The following is a 19024-nucleotide window of genomic DNA, read 5'->3' as shown; positions in this document are numbered from 1 at the left end:
GGCGAACAGGGGGAATTGACGGGAAGATGACTTTGGCTGTTGTTGTGACGCTATGCAATACAATTTTGACTTGGTGCATACCTCTACAAATTTTGTTAGTTCTGGAGACTGCAACATTATTCAGCTCAAGTGTTTGCTCACTATACAGTTGTTTCTACGTCACCCCATTCCTCATACTAATTGTACAACTTCCTATAACCAATCAGTCTTTTTCGTTCCTGAGCAATTTGAAAGATGGACGGATAGATGGATGGAAAGAGTAAATGTAGCACGCATGGAGGGGACGAGGATGAGTGTGTGCCCTGCGTTCATATGTACGTACAGAGATCACTTAAACCTTCATAATAATAATGGTGGTAGGACACATCTTAAAGTTTAGGCTTTGGCTCGGCTGAATGGAAAAAGGGTAATACAACCAGGGCTTCACCCGGCACTATGAAACTTTTGATCTTGAAACGTCTGATAGAATTATGTGAGTGAGGTCAAAGCATTGTGTCACTCGTATACTTGGTACTTCTCAGAATTAGATTTCATCTCAACGCGGGTCCAAACGGTTACGTAACGAGAATCAACCCTTCCAATCCATAAATGCATTCCCATCAGACATTACTTAGCTATTCACCCGATCCGATCCATAACGCTGATTCCTGAGGCGAGGGAAGCTATGTATGAATAAGCAGGCAAGGGTTAAGTCGGGTTATGGTCCCTTCACTTCACGTCCTAATCGAACAATCCTCAAAGTTAGGATACCAAGGCTGGGAATTACAACTTTAATACGTACTTAGTATTTTTTTGCGATGAAATAGGTCGGCCTGAAATCTTAACGGCGACTGACTCAAGGTATGGGACGATCCAAAGTATTATGATTAATATACGATCCCCTTCACACAAGCAGCAACTTCTTTTAGAGTCAGTTGCGTCTCTTCGCTTCCTGTTGCACACAACAACAATGCATATGTACAGACAGATAGCAGCATTTATTTCTATTCTACTCCTGCTCAGTCATATAAATTCTAACGAGGATTAAGACAGAGATCGGATCACAGCTCATGGAACCCCATCGCATTAGAACACGTACGGGTGTAGGATGACGAAATGAACGAATTAAATTCTTTAATCTTAACCTGAGAAAGGTATAAAATTCAGTTGTACATCTTCGATTAAGGTTTATATACGTAACTCTTCAGTTTAATTGTAAAATGTATAACTTGAACCCTGGGTTGGATGTACAAAAGGTTTGGTTTGGCGATGATTCGAAAACTGCAGTGAGCTGTCTCTGATAGTGGAGAGAGTTGAGGGTTGTTTTTAGCTTGGAAGACTCGAGGGTTTCCATCCATCGAGTTCGGATTTGTATATTCACAAAGTTTAGTTTAGTTTGTATGCTAACGAAACTCTCAACTCAACCAAAGACTCGTCTGTCTTAGTCATTTTCACGGCTTATTGGATTAGTAAGTTGAGAATTAAACTTAAATCTTATAAAATGATGGGATTCACATTCTTAATTTGGAGATTGAGTGACTTTAATGCAACTCTGAGTCATTTTCATTTTAAGTCACAACCTTGCAGGGATTATAATTGAATATTTCAAGACCACCTTCACTCCTCCTCCACAAACGCCGCTGCTGTTTCGAGATGGGTTTGGTGCAATGAAAAGCTGTGAAGATGAGCACACAAAGGGAAGTTAAGTGGGATAGTTTTCCAAATTACACTCTTTCGTCGGGTGCAGTCGCCCACTCACTTATTGCCCACTAAAAGAAATTCAACTTCAAAGAGAAATCGATTCGCTTCCAATATTCCCAGAAATTTAAAACTCTCCTTTAGGGACACTAAATTCTGACACCTTCCATATTCGGAATAATTTATAACTCTATCTTCACAAATCTATCACTTTCTACCCCAGTGCAATTAGTTACCACTCTGCTCCTGCCACCCAGATTCAATCTGATCTGGAAGAAGAAGGAAGAAGAAAGCAATCTCATCTCGTGCAGAAAAGCAGGGCAGATAAGATGTGCCTGCTTCTCGCATTTGCTTTTCCTCTCACTGTCTCCCCAGAACGAAAGTTAGAATAGGTCCATTTTTCTTACAAAATGGTACTTAACATTTGCAACTGAGCAGACACTACCAATCACCTCACCCAGTGACTATCTGACACTTACAATTTACTTGGCAATTTCTGTCTTCCAACATCCCTGAAGTGTGATTCATTCCATGCTGGGGCTAAGGTCAGCAGTCTTGGCTCGCAAATTCCCTTCTACAGTGACACTTGGTGTAGTTTAGTTTGCCACCAGGGAAATGGTGACTATGGATGAGTCACTTTTTGCAAAAAGATTATCCAAACCAAACCACTACAAGACCTCAACAAAACAAGCAAACTCGAAAAAAATATCTGTTGTACTGACTAGAATTCACATGCATTCATATGCACAGTCAATTTAAGGTAAAGAATTTCTGTAAGTGCCGAACTGGTAAATTTTCGCGACATTGAAAAACCTCGTCTACGAATAATATTCTGTTAGCTGGAGTCTAGATACATAATTGCTTATTCTGAGCAGCAGTGTAGGCAGACAAATTCCACCAACATAAGTCAACTGCTTGACAGAAGTCATTTAAGGTTCTTTGCTGCCTTCTCCGAGTCCTGTAACACGCCAACCTTAAAATGGTACACAATGGCAGTTTTTTTAATTCCATAAAATTTCTTGTGGGATTATTATTTTCATGCCGAGTTAAAATATTTCCCCCAGGTTCTGTATCCTTTGCCAAAATCAAGCTCCATCCAACCTACGCCTCATCTTCACCATCCCATCCAAAATAAAAATTACCACATTAACATTTGCCGACCAGCTGAATAAGGTGAGCCAACAAAGATAACAATGGGCTGTATATCATTTCTTTGCCTGTCTCCAGGCAAAGCGTTAAGATTAAGTTTTTGCAAAATCCAATCCCTTCTCTTAATGACATGTCATAAAGTGGAGCAAATTCTACAAATTTTGCACGTTTACCCACCCATATCTAATTCTATGGAACCTCATCTGTTATATAATTTAACACCTTCTCGGCTACCACGCCTTCCAGTAACGGCAACAACAAACATATGGCTGCGCTTGTATGCACGCCTCATGCAGAAGTTTTAAAACTAAGTCAAAAAGCCTTGGAGCAATAAAATAAAATTATTATGATGATGTGTTTGGAGGTTCCTCGCTCCTCGTGGGTTTCACGCTTTGAGCGATATAAGTTTTTTTGTAAGTGTTGCCTGATGCGGGGGAAATGGCACAGACATGGAAGTGGAAATTATTGCTAAAAGGTTATGGAATCGTATAATCACAGTGATGATCATGATTCGAGATTCTGCCCAGATTACCTACCCAACTTTGCTGCTTCTGTAATAAATCGCAAATGCCCGTAGCGAATGGCGATTCCAACTTTTGCCATTTTATTTTCTGGTTTTGTAAAAGAATAGGTAGTTAAACTTGAAACCTTTTAACATATTCCAAAAGGAATCAGTTATGTTTTAGTTTTATGATCACTTCAAACCCTAACCCTGCATGGCCAACTCATTTAGTCACTTTGCTCTACAGTATTCTGCTAATGGAAATTTTATATGTTTGTATGTAAGTACATACACGTATAACTCTGTAGTTGCTGTACATATGAATGTTGACCACATCTGCACGGACGAAATAAATATTTTAGCGTGTGCATGTAGTGCTTTGCAACACTTCATATATTCGATTCAGTAACAACTTTACGTGAATAAATATTGCAGAGAATAAATAATTTGGGTGTCCATTTATTTATTTATTCGATAGCACTCAATTTGTACAAGCCAGTTGTTACAGTGCATACCCGCTGTAAAAAAAATTCCAGTCCCTAAACCCTAAATTTTGAACCATGTTTAGCTTTTATGCATAAATGCATAACTATTCCATAGTGTGGATTTACATTTTGATTCATATTACATCTATACGAGTGAGATTTGAATGGTGGCTACAATTTAACAAATTTAATCCCCTTGTTCTGTCACGTTAACATATTTTAGTGCTGAAGGAAGACAAACCAAAAAGCGATTCTCGTCCTAACTCATGCCAGCAGAACAATGTCAATTGTGAGACAATATTCGTCAGTCGAGCAAAAAATAGGACTGAACTCCCCAAAGTATAATTTTTCTTGTTCTACTCCAAATGACCGGGGTGAAAATGAAAGTAATAAATTGTCCATTTTCCAGACGAGTGGACACACCAATTTCATGATCTGTTTGATTTAGATTCTGTGGCAAATTTAAAATAAAACACAAAGATTTTCATCATTGTGCTGTGCAGCTAAATTGTTGAATCAAATACATCAGGATGGAACAAAACGCGATTATTCACCTTTTTTATGTAACCCTCGTCCACATTAGGCTTTATATGTCCCTCATAAGGAAAAGGAAGGGGTACTTGATACATGTAGTAGGCTACAAAGCCAGTAAAGCAATATCCATCTCATCCATATCTCATCCTACCATTACGAGTTAAGAATTCATGCACACAACACACAATGCAAGATTTATAGGGACGACACACCATAAAATCAATTCGGTTTCAGTTTGCCCTTATCTGGACTTCCTTAGCTAATCTGGACAATATTTCAAGATTTGACTCAGATTTGAGTCACCTTTACAATGTGGAAATGATTAATGTTGGAGCAGTATCCAAGTCTTCAAGATCAATGCAATTCATGTTTGTTACATCCATCAAATTCTCTCCCAGATTTACGGACGAACACAAACCAAACAAAGTAAATCTGTATTCGATATTATGAAGACAATTTTTCCAAAAAAGTACAGAAAATTGCTGGGGTTGTGCAATCTCGGAATTATCTTTCGGTACAGGAAATCAAATGGACTGCTGCTGAGAAAAGCTGCAAGGGCTCGGTCCATTTATTTATTTTATTTGCTGGCATGTAATATGTCTCATCGAATACGTTATTAATTTCGTTCCGTATCTCAGGAAGATGATGATGATTCCGGACAAGACGACTAAAAGTAATCCCACCAAGTGAGTAAATGTTGAAAGTTAGTTAGTTAAGGAGTCAACCTTTCTTATGTGACTCACCTCATCATCATCAAACTTCCTAAAGGCAGAGAAAACAGAGAGGAAGCCAAATAAAATAAGTAGCTTCCGTGTTTGTCGGATCCTTTCTCATACTTTATTACTAGATCGTTCACCTGAGACAATAGCATAACTTGGAAATATCATGTGTCTCATGTGGACATATACATACATACAGCAGAGTATTATATATACTTTATGTATGTATGCCCACCCTGGTTCATGGTATTTAGTTATTGCTATTTTATTTCTTTTAGCCTGTAAGGACAACACAACTGACAGAGTTTGGACTGGATGTGCCGGGCATCTGGATATAAACTAAACAAAATAACAAAGTGATCCATCCATATCCATGCAAGGAGCTATGACGCTCAGCGGTCCCAAGAGTGCCGAGAAGTAGAAAGGTTCATAATTGGATTTTCTTTTAGTAAAGAGAATAAAAAAACTAAATTCAGGTCAACAAGACCCATAGGATGGGTTAACTAACTCAACAAAATCTAGAAACGACTGAACAGCATCTCCAAAAAAATAACTTTCCTCCTCCACTTCGGATAAAAGAGATATGGTTGTCCGATGCATCTTGGTTTTATACACACGATAGATGACGACAATGAAATTCTTTACTATTTCACTGTTATCTACGAAAAGTTTTCAAGTGCCACATATAAGTATGTATATACATAACAGGGCTGCATTCAACAGTTCAGGACAAAAAAGTTTTTATAGTGGTTTAGTTATTTGGACAAACTTTTGCTTGACAGGTATTTACAAAAGGGGAAGGCTAAATATGTGAATTATTGCATATACACATTGTTATACACAATTCGTCCAACACGGTAGTCCAAAATATATGTATGATTGCTCATTATACAACAATTTCAACTGTAACACATCATCTTGGTGATTTTTTTATTGAAATGGAAAGGTAGTAGACCATGGTAGTGAATTGACTTCGTTAAAATACCTTTCCATTTCTTCTCTTTTTTGCCGCAATTGTGCCCAATACCTGACACGGAATGAATTGATATACATTCTTGACTTCAAATTAATGTAAACGAGCGGTAGCAACACGTTCTTCCAGTCAGAAGTGCAATGTCTGTCTCTGTACGAGATTGGGTAACTCGTTAAGGAATTAGAAGTAAGTAAAATGAGCACCGTGAACCGGCTGTCAAGTGATTCTTTATTCCTGCCATGACCACCACTATCACTAACAGACAACAATCGAGTTCCCCACATTAAAAGTGTGTGTAAAGAATTAGTTCAGTGTGAGAAACACTAGCCTACATACGTAAGCGACAGGTTGAAGTCGGAGGAGGGTATGCATTTGATTTGAGCCAAACTACCTGAACCAGCAAACAGGATAGATATGGTGGTAGGCAGCTAAAGAAAGTAATTGTCGGTTTTATGTTTGAAACTTTGTGAATAAAACGAGGGGAAATGACTCAAATATGAACACCTGTCAACCAACTCACTTGCCATCCATCCCAAAATCCTCCCATTTATTCTATCCCTTCTTTCCTTTTCCAATTGCTTTGGTGTGCGTGAGGGGTTTTTTTAGTTCTTACACATACATGTTCTTTCTCCAGTTGTTGGCTCTTTCTATTGTGTGTAAGTGGCTTAATATGTACAATTACGGGAGAAATGGATTCAGGAAACGCTTTTGGGTAAATTAGGTTCCACCGAATAAAAGCTTCCCTGTCCCCCATAAGCAATGTGGCAAAAGTCGTTTCAAATTAAAGTAAGTGATGAAGACGGTGCATAAAATAGATCGAAGTTTAAGTTACCTGATGGACATGACAACTTTTTTATGCAACGAATTACAAGTGAAACTACAAAGAAATGTCAACTCGGCAGTAATTTGACGATTTCTTTTATTAATAACGTGAAACTGGAGAAAAGTTAAAAGTGATAACTTATTATTATTCGTTTAATCGGACCAAATCCTCGTTTTAACCAAAATATGAGGATTATATGATAGCTGACAGTTGTGAACCATGAAAAATTTAGAGCTGCCGACTCAGACAAGGAATAAAAACAGTAATAATAATACAAGGCTGAAAGTAGAGAGGCATCTTGTCACGTCATTTAATGCATATCTGCATCCTCTACACACAAACTATCGGACCAATATCCATAATATCTCTGCTGGTGGAAATGACGAATCCTCAAACAAACGATTCTACATCATCAATCCTTCTTTTGTAAATAATGGAAAGCACGAAAGTCTGTTTTCTCACTGAATGGCAGAGCCATGTAGCTGGTCTTCAACCTCTGCTACGCACAAAAGCAGGAGTCTGACTGAACTGACAGCTCACAAGAAGTTGATAATAATGAGAATAAAAACTGAATGGTAAAATGAAATATTACATCTTTCACCCTTAAACACCAAATTCGGTTTCTCCTATTCGCCGAGACGACGAGCAGTGAGTGAACTAACAAGCAGAAAACTTTCACAATACTCAAAACTTCAAGTTCAATTCAACTTTCATTCCAAAAGACCAAGACCAACAGAAGGCGGCGACCACACATTCAACATTTCTCCGCGTAGTAGTAAAAACCGGGTTGAAAGACAGTTTTACGTTTACCACCGCATATTTCGTTATCTTTGGTCTTTATTCTCGGAAAAATTTTCACCCCTCTATGCTGTCTAAAGAAAATAGGGGAAAGATATGAAATGCGGGTGTGTGTGTATTCGTCGTCGTATTGCTATCAGATCCTAAAATACTTATGAAAAATACCACACCCCGCCATTCGGTCGCGTGCCTGTATATTTCTTTCTTCTTCTTCTCTTCCTCCTCCAAGACTTGGCTGACTTATTTATTGAATTACAAGGAGAGCAGTAGAAGAAATAGGAAGAAAGACGGCGGGAAGAAGGATCCCCTGTGGTAGCAATAATTCGGTTTGTTCAATTAATTCTCTACCGACACCCCACCCAGTTCAACGGGAGCTAAGCAAGCAAGCATCACAAAGGCGGAAAAGAGCATGGAATATAATTGGACATGTTTCTCGTCTTCGGCAACAAATCCAGTGTGGTAGCGTCGTGCTTTGCTTAGTTGGCTCCCGCATGTCGGAATTAATAAGCGACAAAAGACAAAATGTCCGGTGCCTTTGTGACACCAAATAGGATACCAAATATGGGCTCGTACTTTTTCTTCATTTCTTTTATAACTGTTAAATGGCACAGGTTTGCTCACACGGCAATAGCTAGAGATGTATGTAATTACTACGTTATTATTATTACTATCCATTAAAATTAAAGACACTTTTGTATGCATTTCTTATGCAGAAATGTCTTTAATTTTAATACAAAGATCGTAATTTATTGACGAAATATAACTCTGCGCCTCAAAGTCAAACCTCTGAGGGGAGAATGATTAAGCCTCATCTCTCTCTCAGTTTAATTTATAACAGTTTATATAACAATCCAAGCTGTGCATTAATTAGAAAAAGTAGTATGCTATTTATCCTTTAGAGACACAAAAGTTGCTTTCTCCAACTGTCAATCACCATAAGCGAATCCTGCCTTAATCCCAATATGAAACGACTCACTCACTCTCCTGTGAACGTCAAGCTTTGCACTCTATTCAATTCTCAATAATAAATGAGCACGAGGATCTAAGAACAAGTCTATTTCACAAATTAAAATATTGATATCTATTCAATCCAAGTTGGGAAGGAAGTCCCGTTCACTTATTTTATGTACGTATGCTAATACTGCGGCTACCCCAAGAAGCGAAACAATTTAATGCTTTGATACTTTGATATCATGATCATCGCCATTACCATAGATTACTTTACTTTGCGAAGGGAAGGAAGGGGGAGAAGAATCGGAACACCCAGTCAACATTTGTTTATAGGACGGAAGGGGAGGTTAATTTTCCCATATGAAACCAACTTGTACGTCTAAACGTGCTGCTTGTTGGACGAAGTCAGTCGCAGCAACAACAACGTCGTCGTCGTCCATCCATCGTTTATCCTTGTTTAGCGCAATAAATGAAATGATCGTAATGGTAAACCTTAAACGCTACACACGTAACAAATTGGTTTCATAATGGATTAATCTTCAATTGGATTCGGCAGCCTGTTTGGTGCTAATGCAATGCACGGAGAGAGATTTAGAGTCAGACACAAATCAAGGAAACGGAAGAATTTGACTTGGTCTGATGTCTCGTCCAATATAATTTGTTAAATTTCGTTATGGGCTCCTTGCACCCTCACCAACAAAATCCCAACCAAAATCAACCCTCCAAATATTACCACCAGTATCTAAGTCATCCAAAAACATCATCATTGTTTCCTTTTTTTAGGTCCTCCTGCATTCAAGATCACAACAAATGAGCAACTGAAAATAAAAGTGTCTTTTCATGCACATTTTCAGTGTCCACTCGACTGATAAGTAGATATTCACACAGAAGGAGTCACTCAATCCTCACACCAATAAAGCCAATTAGGAAGACGTAAGAGAGGGTTGTGGTAAATGTGGATATGGTTTTGGGCTTGAGTGTTAAACAATATTAATCTAATCTAATGAATAAGCAAACTTTGCAAACAATGAGACCTAAAATAACAATGAGACGGATTCGTGCCCACCACTACTGAACCAATTGCTAAATAAAACCATGGACCAAGTCTGTGCAAGATTCTGGGTGCAATGCTGCCATAACTCGAGATAAATAAGCTGTTCGTGACATTCATACATTCATCTCAAGTTTTTGGAGTTACCCAACTTTCATTTGGTTGAATGAATCATGGAAATAATTTTATTTCTTGTTTATTTTATGAATAAGGTTGGAAGGCGATGCTGCTCACACAATGCACATCAGACATAACTTCTACCAACTATTGCTGAGCTAAGTAAAACAGCTTGGAGCTATTTGCTAGCCAGATTTTGCTTACTTTGTGCCGTGAACACAGGGTGGGTGCGAATAATGATGTTTTTACGAGGACAATTTTGATGATATTATGATGATGTGAGAATCCAATTCATTCATTTCAATTGCAGGGGCAGAGACCGACCCAAGAGGAACAGAACAACAACAACAAGGACAAATATACGGGAACAATTTAAGCAAAAGGAAGTCTGCGAGCCATCAGGCAATTGTGCCAACCTATTACTAGACGTATAAACTGCACAACATCTGACAATGTAAGTACTACCACCAAACAAAACCCCTTTTAACGAACAACGCGTCGGCAGAAGAAGGAATCGTCCGTTATCATTATTACACATTTACTATTATTGCATTGTGATGATTGTTTTGGTGCTGACGGGAGGAGGACAAGTAAGTAAGTATGACGTGAAGGAAGGAAGGAAAGGGTTCAGTGGAGTGTCTCATTCACCACCATCAGCTTTTACTTTGCGTAGTGGGGTTGATTTCTAGTGTGTAAGCAACATGCAACTACGTACAATTCTGTACAATTTAGTGAGACGCTAGACTTGGGTCAAACGACTCAAGGCAAAATCATGCAATAAAGTGAAATATGAAATAAATGCCGCACACCCTCTCCTCATAAAGAAGAAGAGAGAGAGCTATCTACTTGTCTCGGAAATAGGAACCCTTTGGGCTCAAAAAGAGCTTGTTCATTCTTCGATAAAAATGCAAAAGTCAGAAACAGATGACAGTCGGAAACGGTACAAATAAACAACGACACTTGAGCACGACAATCTTCAAACCGAGCACCAAAGAAAGAATGCAGTGCAGGGCTCACTTATTTGGTTTAACTGAATGTGTGTGTATGTGTGTGTGCACAAAACAACGACTTTACTTCTCTTGGTTAGTTTTTTGGTTGGGAAGTCATGCAATGAACTTGCTTCAAAATGTGTACAATTTTCAACTCAAACAAAGTTTTTATGTTTCGTCATGATATTTTGTGCTGTTTTGTGACCTGGAGCTAAATGGAGAAAGAGAGGAAAGAAATAACGAGAGAGCAGATGAAGAGATGCAAACTTTCCCCTTTCTCGCCCTTTCACAGAAAAGTATACCATACAAATACCAGCAAGAAAACATGGGACATGATTTGTCGGATGTTGTCAATGCCATTATTGTTTCAAATCGTGTATTTTCTTTTGTCATGTTTTATCATATCGTTACGATAATATAAGTATTTTCTGGTTTGTTAGGGGATGCATCTGTATAAGGGAAAACAAAACTGCGGATTGCGACAAATGTCCACCATCAGTGATTCTTCTCGTCACCATTATTCATACAATTTGTGACTGAGATTACCCTCTTCTATTGCAAATTGAACGATAATATATAACTTTGAGGTTGAGGAGCAGAAAACCCAACAAGTGTTGCAAGCTTGTTGCAACTTTTTTTTGTCTTTCAAAAAAGTGCGTAGTTTTAGCTGTCTAAAGCAGAACAAGATTGGAACCGCAATGTTCAATAGGCGGGATAGTAGGTGGAGAAACCCTCCGAAATCGGAGCCTAAATAATTAATTTGTCTTATTGCTACTCGTGATTATCTTCCACTTTGGTCCGCTTGTCTATCCACCGACCGGACAGGTTGAGTTTTTGGCTTTTAGCGTCAGTAGAACCGAGAGGTGGGGGATTACAAAAAGGGTGGCTGGCTGGTGCCGCAATTGATTTCTAGATTTCTGTTGTTGGTTGTCTCTCCCGGATAAAAGAAATAATCGTTACAACTGGGACACGGAGACGGGACAAGAGAATCACATTACGATTGCATTGGACGAAGGTGAACAAAGCCCTGGAGCTGGCAGGAAAGGGGTTTTTGAGGTCGCCTCCCCTCACCAGAGTGAAGAACAAGTCGAATTGAGCTGGAGATTACACTCACCTCACCACACGCAAAACTTTTGCCATTATTTCCACCCTAGACGCCAACACCATGCAGCAGCAGCAAAAAGACAAAAGTGAACTCTTTCCTACTTTGACACAGTACAGAAGACCAAACTCACCTCCTTCTCTCACGGGATTTATCTCTCCCACAACTTAAGCACACTGAAAGCTATCAAACTTTAATGGGAATGGGATTTATTGATTGTGATTCATTCAGTCGTATTAAAATTTGATTATGGACCTACATACATATATACTTTGCTCCCTCCTAAATATCGTACAAATTCGACCAGTCATTCCATTCCCACTCTTTCTGATTAGAGCTATTATTATTCCTTGATATTTTAGAAATTGCAATTAGAAAGAAAGTAACAGTCCATTATTCTCAACTTATTTTAGGCTAATTTAACGAAGGGAAACCTCACCGCGTCGTCACTAGCAAATCAAATGTATGCGTAGGTATAATCGTAGATGACGTTTTTTGGAATGGCGAAGGGTTTAAGTGAAGTTCGCCTCAATTATTTAACCCGCTACTTAATTCTGTCATTCATTTACGCACGAAAGGTGTATTTTTATCGTCCACAAGGAATTCTCTTACATACGTTTACATATACTTATATACTGCTGCATATATGTATATACACACCTTCCTATCAGGTCGACCAACCGAAGGAACACGGACGATTTGAGTTGCACGATTGAACTTTGGGAATTCAAAGCATTGTGCGGAGGACGACGGTTGAATGGGTACAATAAAGGAGATAGATAGAGTTGGACCGACGGAGGACAGAATAGGAGCCAGGTGAAACTTTTTCATTTGAAATGAGAGAGAATTAGTAAGAACTCGAGTTACTCGAGGGTATTAACAATGGCCTAATATCCAAATCTAACTTTGTCACAGAACAGAAGTGACAAAATACTTTTAGAGCATTCATTCCCTCCTTCGTTCTTTCGCTTCAAGAATATAATATCTTTACGCACTTTGTACAAAAGAGTATGTAGCTAACTCAAGCCACATGCAGTCATATCCATATTCCGATACTTATATGCATTATTCCACACCACAAACAATCGTCGTATACACAAACATGATGTTAGTAATATGAAAATGACTTAAAATTACGGAAAGTATAAGTATGTACACAATAACCATGTGGATACATATGCACCCACTCACAGTGCTCGGCAGTTGGTCACAGCATCAGAGACGGTTGAAATTGTACAAATCTACAAAATTATCTCTTTTTACCTTCCCATGTATTTCATGCCAGACTCCTCATGCCATCAAGAACAAATTTGAGCCCAAAGTGGTCTCTCGTAATTTTAGAAGTGGGTCCTTTTTGTTCACGGCTACCATTAAGATTTTGGGTGACCCATGTCCAACCATATCCAACAAACCAGCCTCCTCTCTTCTATCCAACAACCTCGAGCCGATTTATCCGTTACTTTCATATTATTATATTTACTACGACAGCACACAGCTTATTCTGTAATATGAAGTGAGTAATATTTAAGATCGGTGAATAAGGGACCGCTGCGACACGACACAATTTACTGTCGCACAATTGTCAAATATAAAAGGTACTTGAAATGTTTAAAGGCTCTTCAGATTTCCCTGCTTACCTGTCTGCCTACCTACATTTCAAATTCAATGTGCAACTTTATATATATTTCCTTGACTTGGTTGGGTAGCTACAACAGTGCAATCTCTTGGATGACAATTGCCAACAAAGTCTCAATAAATGGGACAAAGTACAGTTTAGTTTGAGGGAGGACTAGAAAATATAAAACTCTGCTCCACACCAAATTCCCTTTCAACGGTACTACAGCCCTATCGAGCATTAAGGAGTACAAACTACAAATTGCTTTGAAATTTTGAATAATACATTATGGATGACGTCGAGGTGCGATGTTGATTTCTAGTAAAAATAGAAATTATTGAATGTGAAGCGACAACGTATTTGTGCAAAGTTGATTTTTTATCCACTTTACTCGATGAAGAAACTGCACCTACCTTCATGTATTTATGTACACATACGAGGCTGGGGTGAGGTGGCTTGGTCGAATGATTGTAGCTGGTGATGATGATGAATAAATAAAATATTCAATCTTTGTGACCCCACTTGACTTAACATCGCGCATCTCACATCTTTATCCATCCTTTTTTGCTACTGTACTAAACCGAACACCACTCAAGCCAACAACAATGCTATTTCGAGATTGATTGAAAAATCCTAACCATCCCATGTAAAATCAGTTCAGATGGGTTTGAATAAGTCAATCAGTAGTATAAAGTAAGAGTTACCTACTTTTAAGAAGGTAAAAGAAGGCGGCGGACAAAAGACTTTTCTGCTTTGCTTCAGATTGGAAACAAAAATGTGAGATTTTGGCTTGGCCAAATTGGTCTGTCGTGAGTTGCAAGATTTCTCAAATGAATAACTGGAAATCACGGCTCAATTATTTCAATAAACTTAGCACACCGCTTTATCGTCTATATTGTAATATGATTCTATATACGACACAATTCTCAATTCTATATAAGACAGAATTGGCCATGTAGGGAATATGCATAGCAAGTTTCCTACGCATTAAGCACCTTTTGTAATCTGTGGAATTTATAGCTGAATGAACTGAACAGACTCTTGTCTATTCACATAATTTCTCTATAACTTAACCAATTTTTCAATCAAATTCTAGTGAAATCTTAATGAAAATAATGAATCCCTAATCAAATTTTAATCCATTCAAGCAAATGAAATCCATTCTAAAATCTTAGTGCAGAAAAGAACTGAAACGAACTCAAAAGTTAAAATATTTTAAGACAAGATTTGTAATTGACAATGTGACTGCCCAAAACTTGTCATTGCGGTTGAAAGTGCACTTCCTACTCAGATTGCATGTACCACATAATTTTACTCATTCACTGACTACCTGGTTATGACGAACTACCTGGAAATCTAAAAATATGAGAAAGTGGAATGCCAACCTCAGACAGGTGACAATACTGAAAGAACTCGTACTTTCCAAACAACCTCAAGAAACAGAAAACTTTGTGCGGTTTGGGTTGCAACTAACTAACTAAACTTTGAAACCTTTCCACTTATTCGACCTTTTTCTCATTTAGTTGAAGTCTGGCCAGGATCAGAAAATGTCGCCAACATGTTCTTCATTTTCTTCCACTGAACCCAAACTTGAAGAATTTACCTTGATGGCGACGCGAGATCAGAGGACAAGGACACGTTTTGGAGAGAATAAGTACACAAATAAGAAGTCCAACTCGAGACTTTTAAGTGCTTCTACTGCCCGTGTGGACATAAAACTTTAATTTCCACCCATTGCTACTGAAACAAAACTTTTCTAAACAGCCATCCCCTGCAGACGATAGTTTGGATTTCAATTTTCAATACAAGCTATTATCTAATCCGGTGAATTTCTTTTAACCGAATGACGTTTCGCAGCTTACTTCATTGTGAATGGCGAGATAAGTATAAAAATATATTTTTCTGCTACTCTACAAAAAAATCTCAGTCAGACGTCTAGATTTGATATCAATATCAGGATTCTACGGTCCACGATAAAAGTAATTCTTCTTCTGCTGCACACCCGAAATACGAAAGTGCGATTGTTTTATTGCTTTCCCTTTGAAAATGTTGAATTTGAAGGAGGTGGGTTGGGGTTTCCAAGTTATATTGTTGCAGAACTCACAGTTTTATGATATACTTTATCTGTCGTATTTGGTTAAGAAGAAGAAACACCCAATTCTTCTCGATCCTCGATATGGGTACCATTCATATACCATATTCAATCCAGAGTAGAATGAAACTTTACATTTTAAATTTTACAACGCAAGGAAAATAAAAGTTCAATAAAATAGTTAAATTTTGAAACAAAATCCTATGCATTTCCCATGTCTCATGCCACAGCCATAAAAGCTGACATAAACTGATGAGCGTTCTCTATACCTCACTCTACAAATGTATAAGTATAAATTTTCCTATGCTTCGACATGCATAGAACTAAAAACAGTTGCGGCAGGCAGCAGTAAGAAAGAAATGTAGTATCGAACTTTTCGTCAAGTCTGTCAGGTTTTGTGTCATAAAATAAAACTGAAAAAGTTTTAACCCTACATGAACAGCAGGAAATAAAATATTTAAGAGATTTTAATGGCCTTAAACTTCTTTTAAGTGGTGGTGTTTTGGTTTTGAACATTACACCTTTGAAACTTTATAGAGTGCTTAGGTAGGGTTTCAAAATAATTTAGAGGCTCCTTCCGACTACACCTTTTGTCGCATTGTAAATTTAATGCATGCACGCTGGACAAGTCCCTGACATCAAGAAATCAAAAGCATTTACATGTGATGGCGTTCGTGGTTCCCAAGTTGAAATTAATACCCTCACGAAAAAGCTATAGGGATGTTGACCCTCTATAATTCGAGCTCAAAATTAAGCAACCGAAAGCTTAAATTTCTCACAGGCATCACAACAATCAACTCGTCGAGGAAATAATTATTGATAATCAAATTTAGAGCCAAGTTAAAGTTCACTAGCTCTTATGCACGAAATTATACGGTGGGGTTTCTTTGAGTAGGTGGGAAGACCATCAACAACGTTGTTGCAAACTGCCAATTAACTTGCTAATTAAAGACCTGGGAGAAGGAGGAGAAGCAGAACGCCGTGCTTCCAACTAATGAAATGCAATGTAAAGTAATGTAATGCACGGCATCGGAGGCCGTCGAATAATATCCATGTATCTATAAGGATGGACTTTTGAAGTTGTAGAGTCGTCGTCTCAAGAGTTGAAAACTTAAAGTTTGTTTACCTGTGAGAGCGAATCCAATTACGAAGGAGGACATCCTACCCTCGGTAGTTATGCGATTCCTTGACTGGAACATAATGATGGGATGTTGAACGATGCCGTCAACTTTAATGCGTCAAAGAGGGAACTAATTGTTTGACGATCGACTTTTGTCAATCTTGATTATTCCAATCCAATTTGAAGGTTCAAAATTCAAAATAATCGCATGAAATTCACTAAAAACGAGTATAACCCGTATCACTACTACAGGTCCAAGTTTCTCACTTCACCACAACAAAGGCAAGCTTTCTTAGCTTGAATCATATTTTTAAATGCGAAATCCATCAATCCGAAGTTTAGAAATATACTCACCACTATAGCTGTGTCAGTAGTAGAATATAATAATTTTTCAAAACTTGTACTGAGAATTTCACAATAATTCAACTACACCCAAGTCTAACAATATGTTATAATTTGATTAAGTGTTTTATTCAGATCCACGGGTTGTTCTGTCCATTCCTCCAAAGTTTCCGTTCAGTAATTTGTGTTAAATTGCATTTATTTTCCTAAATGCCAAGAAGTAATATAATAATATCCACTTTTAGATTTTATTGATTCACCTCCGATGAAAAGGTATGAATACTTGATCGGCCTGATTGTTTAGTATTCCGCGAATGGAATGGGTTGATCCAAAGTTGGAAATAAAGTTTGAAGTTTCAGATTATTGGATATTAAACACATTCACCACAATCTCACCGGCCAAACTCAATTATTTATTTATCCTCAGAGACCACGTAGTATATATATCCCAGTGCTCGGGATAATTCAAGTTAATACGTTATTACTTCTAGTATTAAACTTTTAACATCCTTTTAAGAGATAGGCCAATAACAAACACTGCACTATTCTGTAAATGCGCACATCGAATAAAGTTGTCAATTGTGGAAGCGTCCCAAACCGCAAAACGAATCCTTCACGATCTTCTTAAAGCTGAAGATTGATCTCGGTCAGTAGAAAATTCCCACGAAAATTATGACCTGGAAATAAAAAAAGAAAGTATTTTAAGGATGTCACAAGCCAACAATAATGTCGTCTTGTAATGCAGTCATCAATCCCCAATACGAAATGTGTAGTACTGTCAAAATATGAATTTCAGATTTTGAACATTTTCACCCGACTTGTTTTGACTGCACTTCCGAACAGACTCAGCATAATATTCCTAACACTAAATAATCACATAATCGGATGTCAACATCCGAAAACCAGTGATACAGCACTCCGATACGATATGAAAATGACGAGGGTTTTATTCCCATTTCCGTTCCTATCTCTCCCTGCTGTGAAACGTATTATCAGTCTACCAGCTTATTATCAAATCAACACAATTTAAACTTTTCCGGAAACACGACGATTTAACTCGATATCTACTTTTGAACTACTTCATTATTCATGTGATGCTCACAATTTCATACCTACCGTGCACTTAGCAAATGAACACCTCGTCACCACTATACATATATTTACTAATAATAGTTTTGCACGTACTAAAAGTCCGGAAATACTGAAATTCTTGTATATCAAAAAACAACCAAACACTGCACACAATCTACGACGACCTACTAAAATATAACTCCAGTAAGTCCTCTCCAACAACAAATAACAACAATCCTACACAGCCGGCATCTGCACTCCGGCTAAAAATGATTCTGCAGCAAATTTTTCATATGATTCAAGTCCCCTCTACTTATTTTGTCGTTGTCCGTTAGAGAAATCCGAAATCCGGGCCGGCATGGAAATGAAATGAGAACGATAACTGAAACGGTTTTATACCCACGTCAACTTACCCCATGCACATAAACTCGCACAACAAAGGTACCCTTCTGCTCAGCCCCGTTCTTGTAAGGAATTCAATACGTTTCCAAACACACTAGTGATTATTTTATTAATCCAAATTTTGAAAGGGTTCACTTTGCATATGTTTTATATCCCGTTAAAAAACCATTTTCTTTAGCGTCGAAGAATGCTGCAAAGAGAGAGAGAGCGTGAATAAGACTTATAGGAGCGTGTATGAGAGCGAGAGACAGCGTCTGCACCTGGCTTCCCGAAGGCTCAAAGCAAACTGACGACCCAGCTCCTCAATCCCCTCTCAACTTGCCTCAAACCACCGCAACCATACTCCTCACCAGCCTCCACTCTCTACGTGAGATGCACTTTTCGCTGAAATGAGATGACAATGAGATTCATATTTCTGCAGTTTTTTGCAGTCTCGCAAAATTTGTTCCCAAAATCGATCGTAAATATTGAAACTTTGATGCTATTCCACTGAATTTTTATCGTTTATACTT

The 19024-nt window shown here is 38.1% G+C and overlaps 1 protein-coding gene across 1 annotated transcript in view; it reads right to left on the bottom strand.

The window, feature by feature from the left end:
• Positions 1–18782, bottom strand: part of LOC110843093 (Down syndrome cell adhesion molecule homolog) — a 105788-nt gene extending 87006 nt beyond the window's left edge. The window contains exons 1-2 of the mRNA XM_022089012.2: positions 18524–18782; positions 16704–17716 (exon numbers count right to left, since the gene is read on the bottom strand). Coding sequence (XP_021944704.1) covers positions 16704–16776 — 73 coding nt within the window. The 5' untranslated portion in view covers positions 16777–17716; positions 18524–18782. The remainder of the gene's footprint in view (positions 1–16703; positions 17717–18523) is intronic.
• Positions 18783–19024: the final 242 nt, after the last annotated feature.

Source organism: Folsomia candida, unplaced genomic scaffold, assembly GCF_002217175.1.
Source record: "Folsomia candida strain VU population unplaced genomic scaffold, ASM221717v1 Fcan01_Sc002, whole genome shotgun sequence".
Classification (NCBI taxonomy): Eukaryota; Metazoa; Arthropoda; class Collembola; order Entomobryomorpha; family Isotomidae; genus Folsomia; species Folsomia candida.
The sequence above is the reverse complement of the archived record's forward strand: the minus strand, read 5'-3'. Positions and strand labels throughout refer to the sequence as shown.